At 39.2% G+C, this 26,352-nt stretch overlaps 1 protein-coding gene and 1 long non-coding RNA gene across 10 annotated transcripts in view; one reads left to right on the forward strand and one right to left on the reverse strand.

The window, feature by feature from the left end:
• LTBP1 (latent transforming growth factor beta binding protein 1) overlaps nucleotides 1–26,352 on the forward strand; it is a 321,387-nt gene that overhangs the window by 178,526 nt on the left and 116,509 nt on the right. For 4 of the 9 annotated variants that reach the window (XM_075924972.1, XM_075924973.1, XM_075924978.1 and 1 more), the window contains 3 exons: nucleotides 10,417–10,539; nucleotides 19,228–19,386; nucleotides 23,543–23,776. In XM_075924972.1, the coding sequence (XP_075781087.1) occupies nucleotides 10,417–10,539; nucleotides 19,228–19,386; nucleotides 23,543–23,776 (516 nt within the window). The remainder of the gene's footprint in view (nucleotides 1–10,416; nucleotides 10,540–19,227; nucleotides 19,387–23,542; nucleotides 23,777–26,352) is intronic. The other 5 variants (XM_075924974.1, XM_075924980.1, XM_075924976.1 and 2 more) reach the window with 3 other exon arrangements.
• Nucleotides 1–26,352, reverse strand: part of LOC142827996 (uncharacterized) — a 48,756-nt gene that overhangs the window by 12,434 nt on the left and 9,970 nt on the right. Inside the window, exon 2 of the long non-coding RNA XR_012902860.1 lies at nucleotides 8,133–8,236. This is a non-coding gene — a long non-coding RNA (uncharacterized LOC142827996). The remainder of the gene's footprint in view (nucleotides 1–8,132; nucleotides 8,237–26,352) is intronic.

The raw sequence follows: 26,352 nt of genomic DNA on the forward strand, positions 1-26,352 counted from the left end.
TTTCTCCCAAATACCAAAGTGAGGATCCCAGAGGTAGTATAACTCTAACTCTGCTTCCACTACTCTGTTAGACATATTTTGCTAGGACTAGCTGTTGCACTTCTCTGAACACATGGATAGAGCCTGATCTCCTGAATGAGTCAGAGCCTGTTTTCATGGCATCTATTCTCTATTTAATATTTTCAGGAGTAAAGATCAAACTAGAAAAATCCACTCTGATTCATATCCTGAGATTAGCATTTATTGGGGCAAGTTTCAGTTCATAGACTTATAGGACACTAGAACTGGAAGGGACCTCGGAAGGTCATTGAGTCCAGTCCCCTGCCCTCTAAGCAGGATCAAGCACTGTCTAGACCATCCCTGATAGATGTCTGTCTATCCTGCTCTTAAATATCTCCAGAGATGGAGATTCCACAGCCTCCCTAGGCAATTTATTCCAGTGTTTAACCACCCTGACAGTTAGGAAGTTTTTCCTAATGTCCAACCTAAACCTCCCTTGCTGCAGTTTAAGCCCATTGCTTCTTGTCCTATCCTCAGAGGCCAAGGAGAACAGTTTTGTTCCCTCCTGCTTGACACCCTTTTAGATACCTGAAAACCGCTATCATATCCCCTCTCAGTCTTCTCCTTTCCAAACTAAACAAGCCCAATTCTTTCAGTCTTCCTTCATAGGTTATTTTCTCTAGACCTTTAATCATTCTTGTTGCTCTTCTCTGGATCGTCTCCAATTTCTCCACATCTTTCTTGAAATGTGCCCAGAACTGGGCACAATACTCCAATTGAGGCCTAATCAGTGCAGAGTAGAGCGGAAGAATGACTTCTCGAGTCTTGCTCACAACACTCCCGGTAATGCATCCCAGAATCATGTTTGCTTTTTTTGCAACAGTGTCACACCATTGACTCATATTTAACTTGTTGTCCACTATGACCCTGAAATCTCATTCTGCATGTGTGAAACTGATTGTTCCTTGTAAGTGGAGTACTTAGCATTTGTCCTTATTAAACTTCATCCTATTTACCTCAGACCATTTCTCCAGTTTGTCTAGATCATTTTGAATTATGACCCTATCGTCCAAAGCAGTTGCATCCCCTCCCAGCTTCGTATCATCTGCAAACTTAATAAACGTACTCTCTATACCAGTACCTAAATCGTTGATGAAGATATTGAACAGAACCAGTCCCAAAACAGACCCCTGTGGAACCCCATTTGTTATGCCTTTCTAGTCTGCTTGTGAACTGTTAATAACTGCTCTCTGGGAACGGTTATCCAGCCAATTGTGTACGTACCTTATAGTAGCCCCATCTAAGTTGTATTTGCCTAGTTTATTGATAAGAATATCATATACCTAGGTATACCACGTCCATTGCTTCTCCCTTATCCATAAGACTCATTATCCTATCAAAGAAAGCTATCGGATTGGTTTGACTTGATTTGATCTTTAAAGACACCTGCTTTCTTTCTGAGAGCGTTCTCAGAATTTAAGAAATTCTGTTATCCATCCACTGTTACAGCTTTGGAGATATGAAGACGTCAAACTTCTCCCACCTTTGTGACTAACCTAAAGCAAAGCCTTTACATCCTAGTGTCAACTTTTTGAGTAATCACAACTATCCTGATTTCTAGCAGTCTATCGCAGTGGTACTCTGTGTGTTTGTGGGAGGGTGGGCGTGCACATGTGCAACACATAAATATGTAAATCTAAAATTTCCATTACATTTTGTGGAGGGATTTCTTCACAAGCTTCCCAATAAATTACTTATTGAATGGATAAAATGAAATATCTTATAATGGAAGAAGAGGAGAATTATGTTATCAAACTATAAAGAATGTTAGGTTATTTCAGGAAGCTCTTTGAAATAGTGTCTGCAATATTATTTTTATTCTTTTGTACTTAAATTTAAAAGAAACGGGAAGTGTTTTGATAGAAAAGTGGATAAAATGGGATACTGACATTAATAATGTTTTGGAAATTTCTGGGACTCTTACCACAAAAATGATAACCAATACTGCCATTAAGTTTACCACTACTTCTTCAAAAAAAAATTTGGTTTCATTCTTTAAATGGCTGGTAGCCAGTGACATTTTTTAAAATATAATGTATTTGAACACTGTATTAAAGGATTAATTTTTGTTTAGAATTATATTGTTCAAAATGCATGTAGTGTCCTCTCTCTCTCTCTCTCTCTCTCTCTCTCTCTCTCTGTTTTTGTTGAGCTACTTTAGTTTAAAATCAACACAGTGTATTTAAATAATATGCTGTCACAAGGCTTTGGCTTTGACCTGAAGATATTGACAAATGTGCATACAGTTCTAGGAATTTTTAAAAATTCTGATAAATGGGTTAAGCAGCCTTGATTCAATGAGCATGAATTATATTCCATTATGAATGGAAATGAAGATGCAGATTTCATTTTGCACATTTTTTCAAATTCCATCCTGTGTGTGACACCAAATATGGACCTAACTCTCACGAGATGCAGATTAAAGACAGCGGCCTTGATCCTAGTGGTCTAAACAAGCTGAAGAATGGATGTTATCTTCATGGCATACAAACAGAGAATTTAGATAAAAACATAAAATACTCTTTTTTTGGAAAGTTACAGCAAGACTATTTGTTAAAATCCAGACTCTTAGCATAGAGAGAGAAAGAGAGAGAGAAAGCAGACTACTCTCAGAAGCAGAGAGGTTCACTCATCCCACTGAAACTTTTCAGACTCACTGCTGCTAGAGTCAGATCATGTGCTTTCCTATAGAGACCCCTAGCTATAAACAGATCTAAAAAAAACCTTGAAAAGGCAAAGTTTGCAATTTTAAAACAGTTTTAATACACCATGGTGAGGGTGGGAGGAGGCTGACTTCACAACACTTTTTTGCTTCCCCGGTTCTGACCTTAGCCAGTTGGTTACACCAATCCAGGTCCCACCGAGCTGTAATGACCCCAAATGGTTCATTACTGTTGTTGGGATAGCCAAAACACATAGTCTGAAAAGTTTCAGTGGGATGAGTGAACCTCTCTGCTTCTGAGAGTAACCCATTTATCAGAATTTTTAAAAATTCCTAGAACTGAATGCACATTAGTCAATATCTTCAGGTCAAAGCCAAGGCCTCATGACAGCATATTATTTAAATCCACTGTGTTGATTTTAAACTAAAGTAGCTCAACAAAAACAGAGAGAGAGAGAGAGAGAGAGAGGACACTACATGCATTTTGAACAATATAATTCTAAACAAAAATTAATCCTTTAATACAGTGTTCAGATACATTATATTTTAAGAAAATGTCACTGGCTACCAGCTGGCCACTCTCTTGGTGGTGTGGTTTCCCCAGTGGTGATTCTACAGTATAGCTCTCCCCAACATTCACTGCCCCCAGCGGTCTCTCTGCAGTATTGCTGTCCCTCCAATCAGCCCCCCTCCCTTTCCATATTATAGGAAACAATCCCATTCCAGAAGATCCTGTTTTCCTGGCACAACTAAACCATGACTTTGCTTTAAGTTAGTAGATTCTAACCGTTTAGGAGGAGTTCTTGAGCAAACAGATTCACAGACAGGCAGACAGATGCACATTTCTAAAGTATATAGATAGATTGCAAACAGTTTGCTATAAGTGTTTGGGTTTCAACCATCAAAATACAAGATGTATTGGTTGGTACCATAAGGTACATGATATTGTTCCAGGTTCATGATTGAATGAGCCTACTTGTTAAAAGCAGGAAAAGATACTAGTGCTTTGACTCTCTTTAGGAGAGACAGCCAGTGAGAGGTAAGTAGCAGAAAAGGAGGATTAGGTAATTTTAGAAAATTTTAAACCCTTCCCTTTCTGGACTATTACACTCCTTCCTGGAAAAATTATATCACTACATTGAAAGGTCAAAGTAAGGTACTCAACCCCAGCTATGTAAATTACATAACTGCAGTTGACATATCTTAAATCCCCGTCCACACAGCAGGAGGTTGATGGGAGCAAATGCTCCCGTCAGCTTCGCTTACTCCTCAGGAGGAGTAGGAGTACTGGTACTGATGGAGATGCCCTTTGAGCATCTACACTACACCCCCTAAATCAAACCCCCGAAGATCGACTGCAGCAGCATCATACTTCTGTGTAGGATAGCTGTGCCCTCTGAGATTTGCTGGATGCATATAGATTAATAAAATTTAATTTCCTATAGTTACATTCACACCAAGTAGTTCTGTATTTGCATGTGTGACTATGGCAGAAAAGGTTGGTCAGTTTCTTGTCAGAGTTTTTTAACTGCCTATGTACCAGGACTCGAGCAACGGATTTTTTGAAACACTATCTTCTTTCTGTGCCAGCAGTTGTCCTAACCCATATAAAATGTTCTGTTTCCAATGCAGTTTCTTCCATATATGTGCTTAGAATGAGGCCCTCATGATCATTTTTATGACTAAACTTGGCTGCTTGAATATTCACAGAAAACAATCAGAAAAGAGGCGTAAGCATTGAAAATGTCAACTCAAATGTCAAATTGGAGAAGGTCCAGAGAAGAGCAACAAGAATGATTTAAAGGTCTAGAAACCATGGCTTATGAGGGAAGACTGAAAGAATTGGGTTTCTTGAGTTTGCAAAAGAGAATACTGATAGGGGACATAATAGTTTTCAAGTATCTAAAAGGGTATTTACAAGGAGGAGGGGAAAAATTATTCTCATTGGCTTCTGATGACAGGAGAAGCAGCAATGGGCTTAAATTGCAGCAAAGGAGGTTTAGGTTGGACATAATGAAAAAATTCCTAACTGTCAGGGTGGTTAAGCACTGGAATAAATTGCCTGGGGAGATTGTGGAATCTTTGTCTTGGGAGATATATAGAGCAAGTTAGACAGACATCTCTCAGGGTATGTCTACACTACCCTCCTATTTCGAAATAGGAGGGTAATGTAGGCATACCGCAATTACAAATGAAGCCCGGGATTTGAATTTCCCGGGCTTCATTTGCATAAGCGGGGCGCCACCATTTTTAAATCCCCGCTCGTTTGAACCCCGTGCCGCGCGGCTACACGCGGCACGAACTAGGTAGTTCGAACTAGGCTTCCTAGTTCGAACTACCGTTACTCCTCGTGCAATGAGGAGTAACGGTAGTTCGAACTAGGAAGCCTAGTTCGAACTACCTAGTTCGTGCCGCGTGTAGCCGCGCGGCACGGGGTTCAAACGAGCGGGGATTTAAAAATGGCGGAGCCCCGCTTATGCAAATGAAGCTCGGGAAATTCAAATCCCGGGCTTCATTTGCAATTGCGGTATGCCTACATTACCCCGCTAGTTCAAACTAGCGGGGTAGTGTAGACATACCCTCAGGGATTATCTAGATGATGATTGGTCCTGCTGTGAGTGCAGGGGACTGGATTTGATGAGCTCTCGAGGTTTCTTGCAGTTCTGGTATTCTATGGTTCATTTTTCAATTCAAGCCAATATATGTTGATTTTTTTCAATATCTCCTCATTTCTAGTGTTAATTAATTAATGTTAGTAAAGACCAAGTGTGAACTATAATTGGTAAATACTGTTATTAAAATTATAATGAAACATTTATTCTTAGTCTCATACAGTCTGTGGGCCAAATTCTGCTCTTTTACAAGACGACATACATATTACTACTTCCTTCTTGTTAGACAATATATTTATTATTTGATCATCATGATTTGTTTTTCATTGCACCCAGAATTTGCTGGGGGAGGTAAGAACTCACCTTCCAAAAATATGTATGGTCTTTTAGCAGATTTTCTCTAACATTCATTCTCAGCACCATTAAACTCAGAGATGATTTTGTTTTGTTTGTAATTATACAGCAGGTGCAATTAGTTCAGGTTTGTTTTACCAACTTTTTAGTGTGCTTTTTCTAAGGAAATGCTCATTTCAAATTTTCCTTTGCAAAACAATTTTAAATAGAATTTTACATTATATTTTTTTTTACAGATACAAACTATGTGGTGTAATAATGTTAACCTATGGTATGGTAACCATGTTTCCCTCTAAATTAAAATCCCCTGCTGTCACTCCTACATCTCTTTCCTACATTTTGATTTTGTTTTATGGCATTCAAGTCACCGTTTTCATTTATAGTCATACCCTTAATTGAGTGGGCAAACACTTAGCTAGGAAACGGCTGTTTGTTTTAGACTGTTTTCTCCAGGAAATTAAGCTGCAAAATGAGTCATTAACACACTGTATTTTTTAGGAGCACTTTGTCCTTATACTCAGTAGTCCTATATAATCTGTGGCAAGATGTTGTATGCTACCTTTTATTGTTAAACATGGATTTTTAATTCATGTTACTCTGGAAGTTTGTGAGGTAAATTAATAGTGGCAAACCCAGGTAGTTACAAATCACTAACAAATAGAATTTCATTGCGTTAGGAACAAGTTCCAGGTGTTGTGCACATGTAATATTCTGGACAATAATGACAAAGGGTTAGACCCTGGGCTGATGTTAAAACAGCACAACTTCACTGATGTTAGTGGAGCTGCACTGATTTACACCAATTGTATATCTGATCCAGATTATTTTTTCTGCCAACTGTAATTCTAAAGCTTTTAAAAGTTTTCTCCATACCCTTATGCACCATCCTTCAGACGGCCTGTTGTGGGGGAGGTTGATAGGAACAGCATATCAGTGAATCTCTAAGTCAACCATGATTCATACGGTGCAGGATTCTGTACCACTCAGGGTGAAAGATGAAGTGGGTCTTTGTCCATGAAAGCTTATGCCCAAATAAATCTGTTAGTCTTTAAGGTGCTGCAGGAATCCTTGTTGTTTTTGTAGATATAGACTGATACTTGTCACAGATGGAGATTTGTCATGTCTCTACACACACACACGGGTCATGTTCCAAGATCAGTGTACCAGGAGGCTCCAGCAATAAGTCAGTTTCTTCTCTAATCCTTTTCCCTTCCCCTGGTCTCTGTATGAAGGAAGAAGCAATGAACGAGCAATCCCTGAGCTCCCTGAGGCTCAGAGACTGCTGTTATGAATGGTCTTACACAGCTGTACAAAGTGTTGGTTGGTTTTGGGGAGAGGAGAGAGCTTCTTGACTGACACTCTACCACATGCAGCCATGCAAAGGCCGTATCCTCAGGTGCGTGCACCTGATCCCCACCTGTCCAGCTGGCCATTGTGGGATTTCTGACAGTGGCACTGCCAGTTGACAGCAGCAGCCTCTTTCCCCCTGAGCCTGTCACGAGCTGCTGGGAGCCAGATCTGCCGGTATAGGGTGGGAGCAGAGCAATAAGCTTTGTTATCTGGCACATTCAGTTAACCAGTAACCCCTGTTCCTCATGAGTGCCGGATAACAAAACTTTCACTGTACAAAACTCCAGAAGATACTTCCTTAGCTGGAAGTATGCGCCCACTGAAGATTTTAACTTTCTGCTAATTCCATCAGTCTTTTTTATTCTTCCTTTTTGCTATGAAAGCATCACAAGTCCTTCCATTTTGGTTTCCAAGTCACAGCTCCTGTCTCATTCTCCTTCCTTAGGAGTTGGTCAGAATTAAAATCCAGACAAAAATTTTAAAATTAAGTGTTATGGGAGACATTTTGTTCAGCTGAATTTTATCCACTGAAAAGTCCCTCTTTTAGTATGTTCTGATTTTTAGAGTTTTCTTGGAACAAATTAGTATTTGTATTGTCCACTATGGCTCCAAATTTTGTGGATATTATAATGTGGCTGCTTAACAAAATGATAATACTTACTATGTATATAGTGTTTTACACATCAAACCATATCACAAATACTAGCTTATTTATAATTCTCCATGGCAAAAAATCTGTTCAGTTTTCAAATATACATTTCTCTAATTTTTATTTAAAAACACAGAAAGGGAAAGAGCAAATAAACTCAGTTTATAAGTTAAGTCGTTTTTAGGTAATATTCTTTTAAAAAAGAAACACTTAATCTTGTGCCAGATTCCTTTTCCGGCTGCCTTAACAGGTTGATTTCAGTGCAATTTACACAGCTGGACAGGTCTGTGGGTGTCCGGAAATGTTTTAGGTAGGTGGCCATTTACCACGAGGTGAGTTAATGTGCAGTGAATAGAAAATTTTGCAAGGACTTGCCCAAAGTGCATAACTAAAAATCATTCTAACATGTCCATCAGTTTCTTTTAAAACATTGAAGGTTTGTTACCAGTTTGTGGATGGTTCCGGTTGAGTCCCTAGATAGAACTCTGTAATGGAGTACTGTAAATCAACACAATGGTTCTCTGATGAGCTCAGCCAGAAACAAAAGACCTGAAAGAGAGACATGAAAAACATACAACATAACTGAGTTATGATGATGCATTACAACGTGCACATTAAAGTTAAAATAATTTTTTTTTAGAAATTAAAAAACTTTTAAAAAAGAGAATCATTCTAAAAGTGCACCAAAAGACTAAATATAATAAAAAAGTGCACCAAAAAGTAAAAAATAAAGTTTTAAGCTAGCAATTTAGGAGAAAGATGGGATGGCTTACAGTTAGCAACAACCTTGAATCATTCTTAGCCATCCCATCTTTCTCCTAAATTGCTAGCTCAAAACTTTATTTTTGACTTCTTGGTGCACTTATTTATTATTTTTAATTTTTTGGTGTGCTTTTAGAAAGACTGCCTTTCTAAAAAAGGCTGAGTTAGGTGCCTGGCGGCTCCTCAGGCTGGCAGGACTGGAGCCCACCATACCTGGCTCTAGAGGCTGGCGCCTTATCTGTCAGGCCACCGGAGGACTCAGCCCACCACCCCATATTCCCTGGATGTCCTATCCTGCCCACCTTCAGCCTGGCACCCTCTCCAGCCTTGGGAAGGTGGAAAGGATGGCCGGCAGCTCCTAGGGGACACAGCCCACCACCACACCTTCCCCTGATGCCTCATTTTGTTTGGATTGGTTTAGTTGATCTGTACGCCTTCTAAAGAAAGAACTCAACTGAGCGCCACAAATGGTTGAACTGGTGCAAAGTATTGAGAGCCAAGGTTCTCAACTGCTCTATCCGCCATGGGCCCTTGTAGTTTGTCGACAGTGACTGCATAAGCGTGGATGATTGGAAGCATTCGCCGCTCCACCAAGCCGTATCCAAAATTTGCTTGAAATTGACTCGATGATGTGGTTTCCAACATCTCCTTCTAATTCAGTTTCAGCTGTAGGGATATCAGTTTCATGGATTTGGTTGCAGCGGTAGTAGAGCTATATTATATTGGTGATGGTGCCAATTTTGCCGTTGACCAAGCTTTTTGCTTTGTCAACATTGTACCGAAGGATAACATTAGCACCCAGATGTATTACAGTTCGCTTTGGAATGCCTGCTGTTTGATTGATCTTTGTTGGGGTAGCTTGATAAAGGTTAGGCATTTGTCTTCTTTGTTCAACGAGAGTATCTTGCACTGTGATTGTGAACATTTGGAGGGTGGGCGGGACTCAAACCCACCACCCTGCACTCCCCAGGCAAATGCCCTATTCCAGAAGTCCTTCCAGCCCTTATAGTACAGCTACAATACACACCCATATACATATATGCTTGTGTGTGTGTGTGAAAGTTGAAAATTCCATAACAGACAGATGGACAAGAAAGGTGGCTGTTTATTAAAAAGATTATCTAATAAAAAAACCAAATTAAACAGAAGGAATGCTGGTGTCAGTGACCTCCATTTCAGAAGAGGGGAGAAGTAGCCAAGATCAGCATTTATGCACTACGCATGCTTTAGTAGAAATGCTTAAATTTAATGGCATTCCATTGGTACAAGGAACTGGATGTCTCTGTTTGCTTATTGTTTGCTGAAAGATTTTTTAGATTCTTGAAGAGCAAGAATGGTTCATCTGGGAAAAGTTTAATTAGAGATATGGTCATGACAGCATCCTATAAAAGAAGTTGTTTGGGCCAGAGACTGTCCTTTATTTTGTGCTGGTACCCTTCTCCAGCACAATTGGAATGAAATCCCTATTTTGGGTTGTCAGGCTCTATTGCAATGCTTCATCATCATCATCATCATCATCATCATATAATAGTCAAGCAGTGTTCAATACCATATAAAATATGCCACATCTGCTATGAATTTTCAGATGGGTAAGATTAAAATTTGTTAACCACAAGGTTTCTTGCATGTATTTATTTTCTCAAGATGTATTGGAAGTAAATACAAGAGTTCAAAACGTGTGGAAGAAATCTCATTAACTTTAGAGTGAGTATTTAAATGACTTTACATAGTTTTAACTTGTGTTATCAGTGTCTATAAGAGATGCTAATTCAAATATTGCTAGTGTTAGAAAAAATACTCTAACAAACATGTAACTACACAGTTTGATCCAGTGTAGTAGATTCTGCAAAACAAAAAGTGTTTTTACAGGTAAAACGTCAGAATAACTAATAAATGAAGACTCAACTGATTAATATTAATGTTCAGTTATTCCATTCTCTCATTGGTATGTTTCTGTGTTTTTACAGACATAAATGAATGCCAGCTGCAAGGGGTATGCCCAAATGGTGAGTGTTTGAATACCATGGGCAGCTATAGATGTACCTGCAAAATGGGATTTGTGCCAGACCCTACACTTTCAAGATGCATACGTAAGTAATAGAATTCATATACTGGGTTTTTTCCTTGCAATGTACAGTGAATTAAGCAAATTAGGCTTTGAAACCAATATATAGTATATGTGCATAATACTATATGCACATATAGGGTACGTCTAGAATACATGTCTCTGGCGACAGAGGCATACCTGGGAGGTCGACAGATGCCTTTGATGTCGACTGCGGAGCGTCCAGACTTCCGCGCTGAGCCGACAAACAGCTGATCGGCTCAGCGTGGCAGCCATTTAAATTTAAATGAAGCGGCGATTATTTAAATTGCCACTTCATTTTCCTATGCCGGGTAGCCTAATCTACATGCCTCTGTCGTCAGAGGCATGTAGTCTAGACATACCCATAGTTACAAAGAAGCATAAAGCATCAGGTTAAAGCTCTCTTAAATAATCAAATAGGAAGCTGCAGTTCCAAATCACAAAACTAATGGAAGACTCAGAGACACAGCTCCCCAGACCAGGAAATTTTGAACATTGCCCAATAAACCATAATTCTTTCATTTCCTACTTTTTTTCGTTTGACTTTGCAACCTTAATAATGTTCTTTCAGTGTAGGTATATGTACAATTTCTTAGGTTTTTTAAACACCCAAACTTTTTTTAAAAAGTCCATCATGTGGCATCATATTAACATCCACCTGGATCATCATCAGCGTGGCTGGAATCTTAGATCCACCATACAGCTCTCTGCCACTTGAGCTAGGAGTAACTATACTTACCATGTTTGAAATGTGCTACACATGGCTTTTAGTTCTGTCAAAGTCCAACTTTCTACCAATATCAGCTTGTAACTCCGATACAGTCGCACTTAGTCTTCTCCCATCCAGTGGTATTGAGATTCTTCATGAGCCTCCTCCATATTTATCCACCTATCAGAAACCTGACTCTGAAGGTCAATTGCAGCATTGTCCTCCTAAACTTATGAGGCCTCTGTTAAAGCCACTATAGGGTTGCTCAGTACTTAACTTTTCTCTCAAGACAGTCTTTCATTACCTTGACCTGAATGATCAGTGAGCTCCATGCCCTGATGGCTCATTACATATCCTTTAAGAGACAAGATGGTTTTGAAACCACATCCTAAGTTCATCCCTAAATGATCTCAAAGCTGTACCTGAAACAGTTGATTAACCTACTGGTCTTCTGCCCAAAGCCACACAAAACACTATGGCTACGTCTAGACTACATCCCTCTGTTGGTAGAGGGATGTAAATGAAGCACTTTGAAAGTGTAAATGAAGTTTGGATTTAAATATCCCGCATTTCATTTGCATAATCACAGAATGGCGCTGTTTTTGAAAGAACCACTTCTAGACTGCGGTTTCAATTTCAAAATAGTGCTTTTTCAAAAGAGTTCCATTACATGATTATGCAAATGAATCAGGGATATTTAAATCCAGGCTTCATTTGCACTTTCGAAGTGCTTCATTTACATCCCTCTGCTGACAGATGGACGTAGTATAGACATAGCCTATGAGAGAAATACTGTTGGATGCTTGGTTTTTTACATAGCTTTACTCTGTACCGTGATAAGACCAAACCTTTTAGATTGTCTCCTCATCTTTTTGTTGCTAAACTGAGCTCGTCAAAGAATCAGTTATTCTGTCACAGAGATGCTCTGAGTGGACTACATAATGTAACTTCGCCAATAAACTCATCCAGGATACGTGCAGCATCTTTGGAGAGCAATACTTCAGGCTTTATTTCACTAATGCAGCTAAAATGCCTCATTCCCAGCATCCTGAGGGGAGACTCCTTGTATTCCCTTATAGTGGGCTTCACAGTGATACATTCTGAAAGATGAAAGAATGGTTATTTATCTACAGTAAATGTGTTTCTTCAAGATGATGTAGTCAGCGTAGCTCCCATGAGCCACCCTAAACCATTGCTGTTTGGAATCCTCAGCAACATAGGCTTTGTTGTGGCTACTCTTCACTTTATGCCCTCATAAGAGAGTATCAGAAGGCACAGGGCATATATGTGGCTCCGAGAGGCACTGCTATCAATAGGTTCTGATGTTGTGCATGAAATGTGCCTATGTATGGTGGGTTTCACATTGACAACATCTCAAAAAACTACAGTTACTATAGGGTAGTAAGTAAGTAACTATTTTTCCATTTTAGGTTCTGGTGGAGTGGTCACAAACTCTTCTGCTTGTTCCCTCAAAAGATTTACCTCTTCTGCTCTCTGCCTTCCAACTTATTCAGCACCTCCTGTTTACAGGCAGCAGGTGTTCCGAAGGACATGCAAACCAAAGTTGAAGACATACTATGTGACAAACAAAATGTTTTTGTGGCAAGGACAGATGAAGTCCTTCACTCTAGTAAGGATTCCCACACTAGACCGTGTACTCTAGGAATGTGCACACCACTGTGTCATAGGAGACATTACACTTTCTACCAGAGGCAGAGAGACTTTGCAAATGCCAGACAACAGCAGAGACCCTTTGAACAAAATCATTCCAGGGCAAGAAACTAGTGTCGACTGGTCCCTAATAACTGAGTGTCCAACTAGCAGGACTCCAGGCAGCTGGATTGAGGTCTAGGTCAAGGGCGTGCACAACCTCTCCATTTCACCAGTGCCTCACGATCACGCGACTTTCCATCATCGTCTGCACCCTTTTTACAAACAATGGGCAGCAATAACTACAGACCGTTGGGTCCTAGAGATCATCAAATGTGGATAGTCCATTCCCCTTGCAACAGTTCCCCCAACCTCCCCACCCTTCTTGTCCCTCTTTAGGGACCCCTCTCCTGAGTCACTTCTATGTCAAGAGGTGAATCATCTTCTATACAGAGGCACCATAGAGAGGGTGTCCGAGTAATATCAGGGTAGGGGATTTTACTCAAATTATTTTTTCACAAAGAAGAGAACTGGGGGTTAGAGATCTATTTTCAATTGTCATTTAAACAAGTACTTCTGCAAGCACTGGTTCAAGATGATCACACTCACGTCCGTCATTCTGGCACTAGATAAAGAAAACTGGTTTGCAGCCCTCAACCTGCAAGATGCTTATTTCCATGTAACCATACACCCAGCTCACAGCCACTTCCTTTGTTTTATGGTCATCATGGAACACTTTCAGTATCAAGTTCTGACTTTCGGATTTTCTTCTGCCCTTAGAGTAGAGTCTTCTCAAAGACCCTGGCTGTTGTGACGGTGCAGCTACGTTGCAAGGCTATCATGCTTTTTCTCTACCTCAACGACTGCCTCATATGAGGTCCATCTTGACAAGTGACACAGGACATGATCCTTTTTACCAAGAGGCTTTTCGAATCTCTCGGCTTCATCATAAACGAACACAAGCCCACTCTGTGTCTCTCTCAATCCCTAGAGTTTATAGCAGCTCATCTGGATTCTACCACAGCAAGAGCATATCTTCCCACCCAGCGCTTTGAAGCCGTAAAAAGCCTGATTTCGATCATAATGTCCAGCGCTATCATAACAGTATTAATCTGTCTTTAGCTCATGGGCCATATGGCTGCCACGACATATGTCATCCAATGTGCATGTCTACACTTTTGCTGCCTCCAGCATTGCCTGTCCTCAGTTTACACTTCAGCCAAGCACCACCTACACAAGCAGGTGATGGTCCCTACAAAGGTTCATACTTCCTTACAGTTGTGGACCAGTCCAAGGAACCTCCTTGCTGCTGTTCCATTCCACCAGATGCAGCCATTTACACAAATTACCATTGACGCTTCTCTCCTCGGGTGGGGCACACACACGCAGCACACTTTCCTCAGGGAAGATGGTCAGCTCATGAATCCCAGTGGCATATCAACCTCCTAGAGCTCCATGCGGTGAGCCATGCTTGCAAACATTTCCTTCGGCATATTCATGGCTCTAAGGTGTGTATCCTCACCGACAACATCACCACCATGTTTTACATCAACTGACAAGGTGGTGCCTGCTCTCCATCCCTCTGTGCAGAGACTGTATGTCTGTGGAATTGGTGTATTCACAACAGCATCAACCTTGTTGCATCGTACCTTCCGGGGGCCAACAGTGCAACTGCGGATACTCTTAGCAGTCATTTCACAACAGACCATGAGTGGGAAATTCATACAAGTGTCCTACACGCTCTGTTTCAACGTTGGGGATTTCAGACAGTAGATCTTTTTACAGCATACCAGAATACCAAGTGCCCCCAGTATTGTTCCAGGATGGGTATGGGACCCAATTCTCTGGGAGATGCCTTCCTTATCAAATGGGAGGCTGGCCTCTATTATGCATTCCCTCCAACCCCTCTTATATCCATAGTCATCAGGAAGATTGTGTTGGACAATGCCCTTGTCATCCTCATAGCCCCTGCCTGGGCCATACAGACTTGTTTTTCCTATCTTTATCGGATGTCTCTTCAACCTCCTTACCTGCTTCCGAGTCATCGAGACCTGCCCTCTCAAAATGCAGACACTCTTCTCCACCCCCCAGCCAAAAACGCTACACCTGACGGTGTGGTTTCTCTCTGGTTCTTGCAGGTGGAGAAGAGATGTTCACAGCAATCAAGAAATGTTCTGATTTAGAGTAAATTACACAGTACTCGCAATACTTATCTTCAGAAGTAGAACCGCTTTTCAGCATGGTGCGTCAACATCGGCACTCAACTGTCACTCCCCTTCATATGATCCTGGATTACATCATGCATGTGAAAAGTCAAGGTCTATCAGTTTCCTCTCTTAAAGAACATCTAGTTGTGCTGGTGGCTTTCCACACTCTAATTGAGTTTTTCAATATTTGCACATCCTATCACTAAGAGGTTTCTTAGAGGGCTTTATAGCCTTAGCCTCCATGTGGAATCTGGACTTGGTGCTCAGCACACTAACTCTACCACCATTTGAGCCCTTGGCCACACACTCCCTCTCCCTATTAACAGCAAAGACAGTGTTTTTAATAGCAATCACATAGGTGAGGCGAATTAGTGAAATTGCTGTTCTCATTGGCATCACCACCTTACACTGTGTTTCATAAGGACAGACTGCTCTTCTGACCCTATCCTTCCTTTCTACTTAGTCTGCTCAGAATGCCACATTAATGAGCCCTTCGTCCTTCCTACCTTTTACCTGAAGCCTCATGCTTCTCATGAGGAGGCAGTGTTCTACACCGTGGATGTCCGGAGGGCATTATCATTCTATATCGACCATAAATGGCCTTTCCACAAATCACAAACACTACTTGTGGGACACTCTCAGAGAACGCCACTATCTTCGCAACGTATTTCCAAATTAACAACATCCTGTAAAACCCAATGTTACTCGCTGCAAAGCAGTCCAGTCCCTACACCCCCAAGGGCACATTCCACATGGGCCATAGCTCAATTGCCTTTCTGAAGGGAGTCCCTCTTAAGGACATCTGTGCTGCAGCTATGTGGTCATCCAGCCACACCTTCATGAGACATTATTCAATCTACTCATGAATGGAGACAAGTTTGGCTATAGCTGAGGTGGTCCTTTCAATCTACTCATGAATGGAGACAAGTTTGGCTATAGCTGAGGTGGTCCTTTCATCTGTGCATGACATGTAATCTGAAGCCCACCTACCGCATTGTAGGCATTGCTATAGAGTCACCAATAGTGGAGCACCCACACGGACATCACTCAAAGAAGAAAAGGAAGTTACGCACTTGTGTAGTAACAACGGTTCTTCAAGATGTATATCCCCGCGGGTGCTCCACAACCCACCTTTCCTCCCTCCTTCTTTGGATCCATTCCATGCAATATGGTGTACATGAAGAAACAGAGGGGAGTCTGGCTGTATGCACAAATTGCGAAGGCACGAACGATGCGCAGCCTGACCAGATACTGGTAGAAAAATCTCTGATCTGTGGTGCCAGGATGACCCTGACACCAATAGTGGTGCACCAGTGGGGACACACATATCAAAGAACTGTTGTTACTTCACAAGGTAACTTCCTTTACTCACATTAGAACCATGACTTCCTCTTGCTCTCCCTCTCTATATTAGGCTGTCGAGAAGAATAGGATTACCAAAAGCCTCAGAAGTACTGGTGATTATCATTCAGAGCAAGCATGTTTTATTTCTGGATGACGTGTCTGAGCCCTCCAGTGGAAAAACGTGATTTATTATTCTTTTAATGTAGCAAAGTCTTTGGGAAGGGAATGAGAAGAATGTATCTTTTCTTTTCTGCTTCCCCTCACTAGAATACAGGGAGTTTGGGGAGGGGATGGCACCTTGAAAGTAAAGACTGTAATGTCCCTTCCACTCAAAAATGGAGGTGGCGGAGACTCTATTAATGAAATTGTTTATCTGAGGGTGGTAAGAATATGCTTTCTGGATGGTGCAAACTCTTGCTAGTGTTACAGCAGTCTGAGATGCATGCCAGATGGGTATGGATCCTGGTATTATGATACTACCAAGAAAATAGATGCAACCTTAGAAATATGGAAAGGATTAAAGTTACATGTTCCCAGGATTAATTCAAGTTTTGTGAACAGATCTGGAAAAAAATAATCTGCTATTTAGTGGGAGAAACCTCCCTAAAATGCAGTAATGCAAAGGATACAGTGAAAACACCCTTACAACTTTCCATTTTTGCTTCATTGATAATGTAACCTCAGTATTCTTTCTTCTACTCCTTTGTGCTTGATGGAGGGAAAATCTGGGCATTACCATGAATACATAAAAAGCTTTGATGAAGTGGGTCTTCGCCCACGAAAGCTTATGCTCCAATAAATCTGTTAGTCGATTAGATGCCACAGGACTTCTTGTTGTTTATAAAAAAATTTTAGTTATTTGTGACATCCTAAAGGTTTTTACCAAGTTGTAATGTGATAAAGTGCGAAAAAGTCATGGCCATTCAAGACTACATAAGCAGAGGAAACACATAGTCACATATTGTTCAAATTCCACCATGAAGATTAACAGAGATACTTGAAATATTTGTTTTTAATTTCTATTTTGTTGAATCTTTAACAACACCATCTTTTTTCCCAAATTTTTCTTGGGTGTTGGAGTGAAATAGGCACTAGCAAAGTGTAAAAGTTGTAAACAACATGAATAAGAATGATTTCCTCCCTTAATTAAATCAGGGTTTCCACATTTCATATATCTGATGTCATAAACTTACAACTTCTCCAGTTGAGCATACTGTCTTCTAGGGAAAACGCAGGATAGGCAATAACTGAATTTCTAATGTAAAAAGCTAGTGGGGAAATATATAAAACTCAGTCTCTGCCTCTTTTCTCCTGACCTTATATAACTGTGCCTTTGCAAGACTCAGCATTACCCTAAATATTGAATCAGCCAAGAGTTCTAAGATTTAAAGTCACTATCATATGTCGCTGGCTTTTGATGCTCAAATATTAAATAACTTTCTAGTTTTGAGTAATCTTTTCCATTTTTCTAATTAAAAAGCTACATTACAATGCCTATATGCTCTGACATTTCTGTTTGATTTCTGAACTCTTTGGCAGGTAAGTCAGAATAGGGAAATCTGCGGGGGATTTAAATATCCCCCGCGGATTTAAATAAACATGTCCGCCGCTTTTTTTCCGGCTTGGGGAAAAGCCGGAAAAAAGCGTCTAGACTGGCGCGATCCTCCGGAATAAAGCCCTTTTCTGGAGGATCTCTTATTCCTGCTTTCAAGCCAGTCTAGACACTTTTTTCCGGCTTTTCCCCAAGCCGGAAAAAAAGCGGCGGACATGTTTATTTAAATCCGCGGGGGATATTTAAATCCCCCGCGGATTTCCCTATTCTGACTTACCTGCTTTGCATGACTATTCCGTTTTATGGGGCCAGTGTAGACGTAGCCTTTGCTTTTATTTTGGTTTAAATGAACCTTTCACTCAGCTCTATCAATTTCTTTTTGAAATATTAAGGTTGGATAGATCTTGGCCTTGTATCTACATTCAACAAAGTTTATATCTTTTGCTTGTGCAGTGATAAAAAATATGCTAAGGCACTATGATTTTCTTGGACCAGAGCGATTTTAAGTCAGTGGAATATTTAATCACATATATTTGAGGGGGTAGTTGGAGCAAAGAGGGTGGAATGAGGTGGGGGTTGGCCAGCAGCATTACTAGTTGACTATTTCAGCAAACAGCTTGTAAATCTGATTAAAAAAATCCAACAACGGTATAATCTAAAATTGTTTCCTTTGTTCAGCTTTTTGAATTGCAAAATGTCTTTGTTGCTAGGACTAGAAATATTCAACTAGTCATTGTTAAAGCGTATAAAATGTAGTGAAATGTAAATATGTAATTGCCTTGTCCATTTAAGAACAGCTGTCCGATATAGAATACTCAAAATAGCCATTTTGCAATCCCATCTGTTTGTGTGGCTTTTTAAGTCTCAGTGGTGTTGTGACTGTACAGTGTTCTGTTTCACTGTTCACCTGCTTTGAGCTTATGCTGTAGTGCTTATGCATGGGAAAGAAAGCTGTTGCTAATAATTCTGTGTACTAGAGCATGGCAACTTCTGGTTTGAACATCAGCTTTGATTCCTAAAATACCAATTTAATATTTTGTGTAGTGCTAGTCTGAATTCAGATGCTGTTGATGCCAAATAAGAAATCTTCTTTGTATTCTGAGTACTCGGAGATCCAGGCATTTAAAAAAATTGTTAGCAGATAGCTGTGTTAATCCTGTTCACTGGTGATGGAACTCAGGTGGTGTTTGTCATGTAAACTCTAGCGTCCTCCTTCCCTTTTTGCTGCAGCTGATAATCCTGAAGAGAAAGGGCCCTGTTACCGGTTTGTCAGTGCAGGAAAGCAGTGCATGCACCCTCTCTCTGTTCAGCTCAGCAAGCAGCTCTGCTGTTGCAGTGTTGGCAAGGCCTGGGGCCCACACTGTGAGAAATGTCCCCTTCCAGGAACAGGTAAGAGGTGCCCAGAAAAACCTCAAACACTCATCCACACACCGTATGCTGAATGCATACTATGTCATCTCCTATACTTTATGTTGTTGTGCTCTGTATTTTCTTGCTGGTTTTGTAACTGCTAATAGAAAAATACAATGCAGCTTTTTCATAATGAAGATGGGATTTTCCTTTGCTATGTAATGATAGGCTTCCAGTTTAACAACTATTCCCATCTCAGTGTGGGGAATTTTAAATTCCTAATTCCCATAACATGAAGATAAGGTTAGTATATCGGGATTTGGATAAACTGAATTAACGTGTCCTTGATATTTTTCAAACACAAAAGTTACAAATGAAATCATGGAATATTTTGGGAAATAGTTTAATGCATGCAGATGCAGGAAGCTTTTGTTATAAATAGTGGAAGTTACAATAGTGGAAGGGTAAGTGTGCTTTGCCTTTTTTTCCCCTTATATGTTTCTAGCACGCTTTTATAAGTGGTGCAAGGATGGTCTCATCACACTAATAATACCTTAAAAATTAAATATTACAAACTACCTGTGGCCTGAACAATCAACAGTGGTATGCGTAGAGTCAGATTCTGCCATCCTTCCTTGCTTTGCGTAACATTTTATTCCAGGAGTAATCCAATTGACTTTTTTTTAAAGTCTTACTGAACTAAATACATGCACCAGGCATCAGTTTGGTACACCATAGAGATGGGGTCATTGGTTTTAGTGAAGCTACTCACAGACCAAGAGATTACTCGATGTGAGTTGTAAGGATTGTTTCAGAGTACCTATCCTGTCCAGTGTTACTTAAATGTCAGAATTCTGGATCTTTTAATTCAGGATTAATTAACTGTTTCAGTTGGATATATGGTAAAGCAGATGGCTTATAGTCACTTCTAAAAACACTGTAACATCAGGTCAATTTTACTATAGTCATGTGTATTAAATTCAGTAATTGTTTCAATTGTGTTTAGTGGTCATAGGAAATTTTTGTTCTTATCTAGAGCATAGTTTGATGGTACATTGGCTCATATTTTCAGACGTGACTAGAAACATTTGGGTGTCCAAAGTGAAAGACATGAGGATCTACTTTTCAGAAAATCTGGGACCCTTTAAAATATTTGAGATTTGGTCTTCAGAAATTGAAACAATGAAAATCACTAGTCGCATTTGAATATTTGGGCCATTATTTCCTATATGAATATTAGATTTACAGTTCATACATGAATGGTGACTTTTTTAATCCATTTGTTTTTCGCTGTCAGACAAGTAAAGCTTTACATAGAATAATCTCATCTGGTGGCTAGTTACTTAATAGCAGGAACAATAAGTGTTTCTTATGTTCTTATGTTCAATACTGTATGATTGATATTCATGTATTAGAATGAGTAGTCTAATGATATAAATTAAAATATTAATTTACTTAGGGAGAGAATACAAAATATACGAAGAGTTAATTATTTATTAAATATGGAGGCATGATTCTGTAGGTAGAATCCTGGCCCAACTGAAGATAATAGGAGTTTGCTGTTGACTTCCATGAAACTTTAATTTCAACCTATATCTTTTGCATTACTAAAACACCCACTGAATTCGCTGCAAAAAATGTAATATTTATACTAAAAAAAAAAGGTGATGAACGCACCAGAATGAACAATATCTGGAGTATCTTTGACCATTATTTTGTAATATTTTAGGCACCTAATTAAGTATAACTTCTGTGTGTAGTTATTTTAGAAGTAAGAAGCATATTTAAGGGACACATTTGTAAAGAGACTTCAATCTAATCTTCACTTTTATGTCCACAATTAATTATAAGCACAAGTGGGGCTATAAAGACATCAAACTACCTGATGTGTAACTTCAGTTAATTCTAAATTATACCTTTTGTGCCCACAAAATTGCACCTGCAACTGTTTGCACGGGCAAAATTGGAGGGTGGCTTTAAAATGTGGCCCTATAAAATCGTTTGGACCCCCTTTTAAGGTGGGAAAAACATGAGGTAGCCATTTAATAAAATATTTGCAAAAGTACGGTCAAAAATAGGAGTGAAGAAGCATGCAGTAGGATAGATCATACCCTCCATCATAAAAAGATCTGGGAGGATCAAACTTAAATGAAAAATTCAGCAATTTTTAAACTGCAGAGTTTAAACTGCTTCACTCTCTTAAGTTGGCAAGGAATGATTGTCTGTTAAAAAGTCTACCAGAGCTGGCTCCCTACTCCATTAATATTTCATGATATAGGGGCAGATCAGCTGTTGCTGTAAAGGGTCATCCCTGGAATATGGAGGGCTAGATTTTCTGTGTTTCTCCCTGGGTTCCAATATCCTATATATCAACTTGAATGTATTTAAAATAATGATGATTAGGGTCTGTTCCCACTAAACCTCTATCTTGTTTCTCTTGCCCACTGGCTGAGGTTTTCAAGCATGGAACAAGAGTCCACTGTTTGGGGTGGGATGATCATGGAGCCAGAGGCCCTCTGCATCCTGCCACAGCTCCCAAACCCCAGAACCTGGAGTTCATGCAGAGGGACTAATGAGGGGTTAGAATAGATGCTGCTTAGTTTCAACAACCTCTTCTTTTGATAGATTTATGAACATGATTTCCATTCCCCCTTCTAGAGATGATCTAGCCATATATCAGCCCTCTCTTAAGAAGTACCAAAGAAACACAGCTTTAAAAAATCCAAATGAAGTGTTATTTTTCTGCATATTTGGAAGAATGTGTTATTTTTGGAATATAGTATTTTTACACACATCAGAACAATGGATGCAGTATAAATTTTAAATTCCAGTGAGGCACGATGACCACTATGTATTTAATTTGAAGATGATAGTATAGGATTACACAGGTACTCTATATTTGGGAATTGTTTTTGGAACCCTTATTCCTGCAGATATTTTTAAATTAGTTAAATTTCATTTTTAAGAAAAAATAGAATGTTGTAAATTTCTGAAAGACACTCCAAAGATTTCCTTTAAATGATTTATTAGTATCACATCTGAGTTATTGAAGTGTTTCCTATATTTCATTTAAAGTTTATAAAAATTTAAAAAAAAACTTGAGATATTTTCCTTTTAAATTATAGCCATTGCCTATGTTTAAATATGTTTACTTTTCTAATAATATATTTTTCCAAAGTCAGAATATTACTCATGAGTAGGGGTGTGAAAATGCATTTATTTAGGTAAACATATAACTGCTGAAAATTTCACCGGTTATGCACAGTGGGGGTGTTGGCAGGCAGTTTTGCAGGGGCCAGTATGCGCAGGAAACTGACTTAAAATCTGTCTCCTTGCACGCACTGGCTCCCGCCTACCCCCCTCCCTGTGCTGTGCTGGGGATGGGGGCTGCATGTAACTGTGCAGTAACTAGCTGATCCCTGGCTTATCGGTTAACCATTTACACTTTCACATCCCTACTCATGACTCTCTTAAAAGCTCCAATCTAAAATATGCTTTTGCTAGTAACACTTTTTTCAGTGGCCTCAGAACTTTTGAAATTGTATGTTGTCTTGTATTTCACTAAAATAATCTTTTCCATGGTAACATTTTATTTAGTTTCACTTCTTTTGAGAGTCTGATTTATGAACTTTGTAACTGCATGTTAAGGCATATGGAGTATATCATTGTTTCACTAGAATTTTAACATTAGTTATGGGCCCTATAGCTCTAGATCAAGGACTATGTAAGGTTTCTAGTGTAGTTGATTCATATTTATTAAATGAATGTTATAAAACATGATTTTTTATTCTTTGGAAAATTCAAAAAGAGAATTATAGAAGTAATAAGATCTAGTTACTTATGCTCTACAGTGATAAATTGCTGATGAAAAGTCATCTCAGAAATAACATACTGTTTGAATTAGATTAATTAAAAATGGTTCAAATGTAGAGGCATATTTAACCCAGCTGCAGAAAGATATCAGATAGTGGAGTAAAAGCCTTTGATGGGGGAATGAATTAAATCCTAAGGTAATTTTTCAGAGGTATTCAATAATATTATAATGCAATAATGTATGTTCTGAAATATAGCATATTTTGTTATATAAATGTACATACAGTAGCAGAGTTTATTTGTGTTCATTATTTTTTTCCACTGTGTCAACGTATTGCACTTTTAGACTCTTAAAAGGAATATTTTCCCATCCCAAATCTAGCTGCTTTTAAGGAAATCTGCCCTGGTGGAATGGGTTATACGGTTTCTGGCTCTCATAGAAACAAGCTATATCATCACCCTGCAGTTAGAGTACAGCCACCTGTCATTGGCAAGACCCAGATTACTCAACCTGTTGCTAAAGGTACTTCTCCTCCACCTCTCCCAGCAAAGGAAGAGCCAGTGGAGGCACTGACCTTCTCACAGAAAAGTGAGCCCGAGATGGCTGTGCAAGAAGGTGAGAGTGGAAAAGGATCTTGAAATATAGTTTAGTAGATAGCTGTATTTATTTGCATGTACTCTGCTTTACAGCCTTTTTGTTTGGTATGTGTATCAAATTTGAGGTTTTTAAAAAATAATGACAAGTCCCATGTCGCTGGATGCATTATGTTGCCGGCTGTAGTTCTCAGCCATTGTTATTCAATAGCTCCTCTTATATACTGAAAACTCTACAGAGTGGGAAAACCATAGTTTGGTCTAATTTTTGTGAGCAAGAGAAACAGAAAACATTTGTTCTATTATAACGATTCTTGTAACAATATTAGGCATTTCTAAAATATGAAAAGTCATTAATATCTTCTTACGATAAGGCCTCTTTAAATATTGATTTCTGTACTTTTTTCCTCAATCTTTGCATGGGTTTCTGCAAACTCCTCTAAATACCATTAGCAGCTTTAAATTACCCTGTTTTTAACATGCTTAATATGAATGCAGAAGCAAAGAAATACAGACAGCCCGCAGCATGTGCAAAAATAAATGCATTGCCAACACGCTATTGGTGAACAGAATATAGGCAGGTAAAAATCTGATTGTGAGAAGTGTTGTGATGGTTTTGAGTCCTTTATATGAAGTAATAATGCAGCTTGTATAAGGGAAAGTGAGTAAATTTTGCAGAATTTCATGGGAAGTACAGTTTTTATAGATTTACTTATTCTGATGATCAACACCCTGGTGCTTCTTTAAAAAAACCTAACATTTTAATTGAAAAAACAAACAAAGTAACTAGTCATTTTGTTTGCATTGGAAAATCCTATCTTGAACTTGGCAGCCTTCATTTTGAAAAGCTGAGGGATTTTTCTGGATCAGAAAGGTAGAAAAAATGAAATACTTTTCAAGTAAGTGAGTTCCAAATACTATAATATGAGTTACATAAGTAGAGGGAAAGACTTGAGACTTTCCAGTCTTTAAAGAGGAATTGTCAACTCTTTTAGGCCCTGAAAGGAAGATAAAAACGACTTATTTTAAAGGATTTGAGGGATTTTCTTTGTTGGATTTAGGGCATTATCTGTGTACTAATCCCAATTTTTCAGTTGTACGTACCTTTCTTCACAGATCCTTAAGAGATGAAATTTTCCACACATAATGTCAGCCCAAAAGTGAAATTTACACTTTTTCCACCAGAAATTTAGTTCAACAATAAATCAAAACAACTGAAGTTAAAAATTGTAAAGTTTGTATAGCTCAAGGAGATATAAAAAAACAGTCAGGAAAGTTTGCAGAAAATTGGTTTGCTATTGTTAAAATTATGCATCTTAAAAAAAACACCATGCTCACTTGAAGAGATGGATGTGCATGTTAGAATTTCTGTCCTTTTATAACTTTTAAAAACCTTAGAAGTTTGAAAAGCAAAATATTCTTTATGTTCTGTACTCGAAGTACCTGCAATGCTTAAAAATTGGGGCTGCTGAGGAAATGGTTTTTGTTCCCTTTAAAAATTTAGGGGAAGTTTTCATAAAAAAGATCCACAAAAAATTAACCCCCCCCCCCAGTTTACAGGAATGAAAAACCAAAAGATTTCTACTGCAAACTACCATTGTGTCCAAATTGTTTCATTTTTGTGTTGTTAAAAACTGGGGGGAGGAAAACAGGTTTTGCTTTTTCATTGACACCCGTGGAAATTTAATGAAAATTTTCATTTTGACAAAAAAGCAATTTTTGGTGGGGAAAAAACACACATTCAATTAAATTTTCATGAATATTATTAAGAAAACTTTTGCTAAGGATGCCTTGCTCTTCTGGTAAAATCAGCAGTGATTGTTAAGCTTCTCAAATTGAGTATCTCCAGTTTAAGTAACTTTCAATTTCCAGAGGAAACACAGGTCCATATTAAGAAATGTGTATGCTCCATTAATGACAGTTTCCTCACATAGAGGTGGGAATATTACAGGCCAGGAATCAGCAGGGCTCATCAGCTCACAATGGGTAGACTCCCCAGGCTGGGGAATCTTTACCATAGCACTTAATGCTACTTCACAAATTCACACTAGCTCTAAAGCCAGCATAGCATGCAACAGAATGATCATCTCATTTTAGGCAACTCCCCCAGTGGCATAGATCTGGGATAGAGGTTGCTATTCCACTCTTCCTCACAAGGGCAACAGTTGGCTGCCAGTGTTGAGGACATGGCTAAGACTTCTTCGTTGTTCTCATGCTGTTATATACTTGAACCTCCTTAATCTGGGTGTCTGTGATTCGGGAAAACCTATCATACAGACCCTTGGATGACCCTCCCAGTCCCAGCGTGTACTGCACCCTACCTCCCTTTCAGACCCTGCACCGCCACCCCAATAACAGGTTAAATACAGTGCATTAAGGATTTATTTTACGACACATTATACATATACAGTACTTCATAATGGTTTGTACATACAAAAATTTTAGTAATAGATTTTGTTTACCCTTCATAATGGCATATAACAATCATCCGGAAAATTCCATAATCTGGCATAGCCTATTTCCCAAAATTGCTGGATTAAAGAGGCTTATGTGTACTACAGTTATGTGGGGGGCCAACCTGGCATACAGTCATCCCAG

Source organism: Pelodiscus sinensis, chromosome 3 (genome assembly GCF_049634645.1).
Source record: "Pelodiscus sinensis isolate JC-2024 chromosome 3, ASM4963464v1, whole genome shotgun sequence".
Lineage (NCBI taxonomy): Eukaryota > Metazoa > Chordata > Testudines > Trionychidae > Pelodiscus > Pelodiscus sinensis.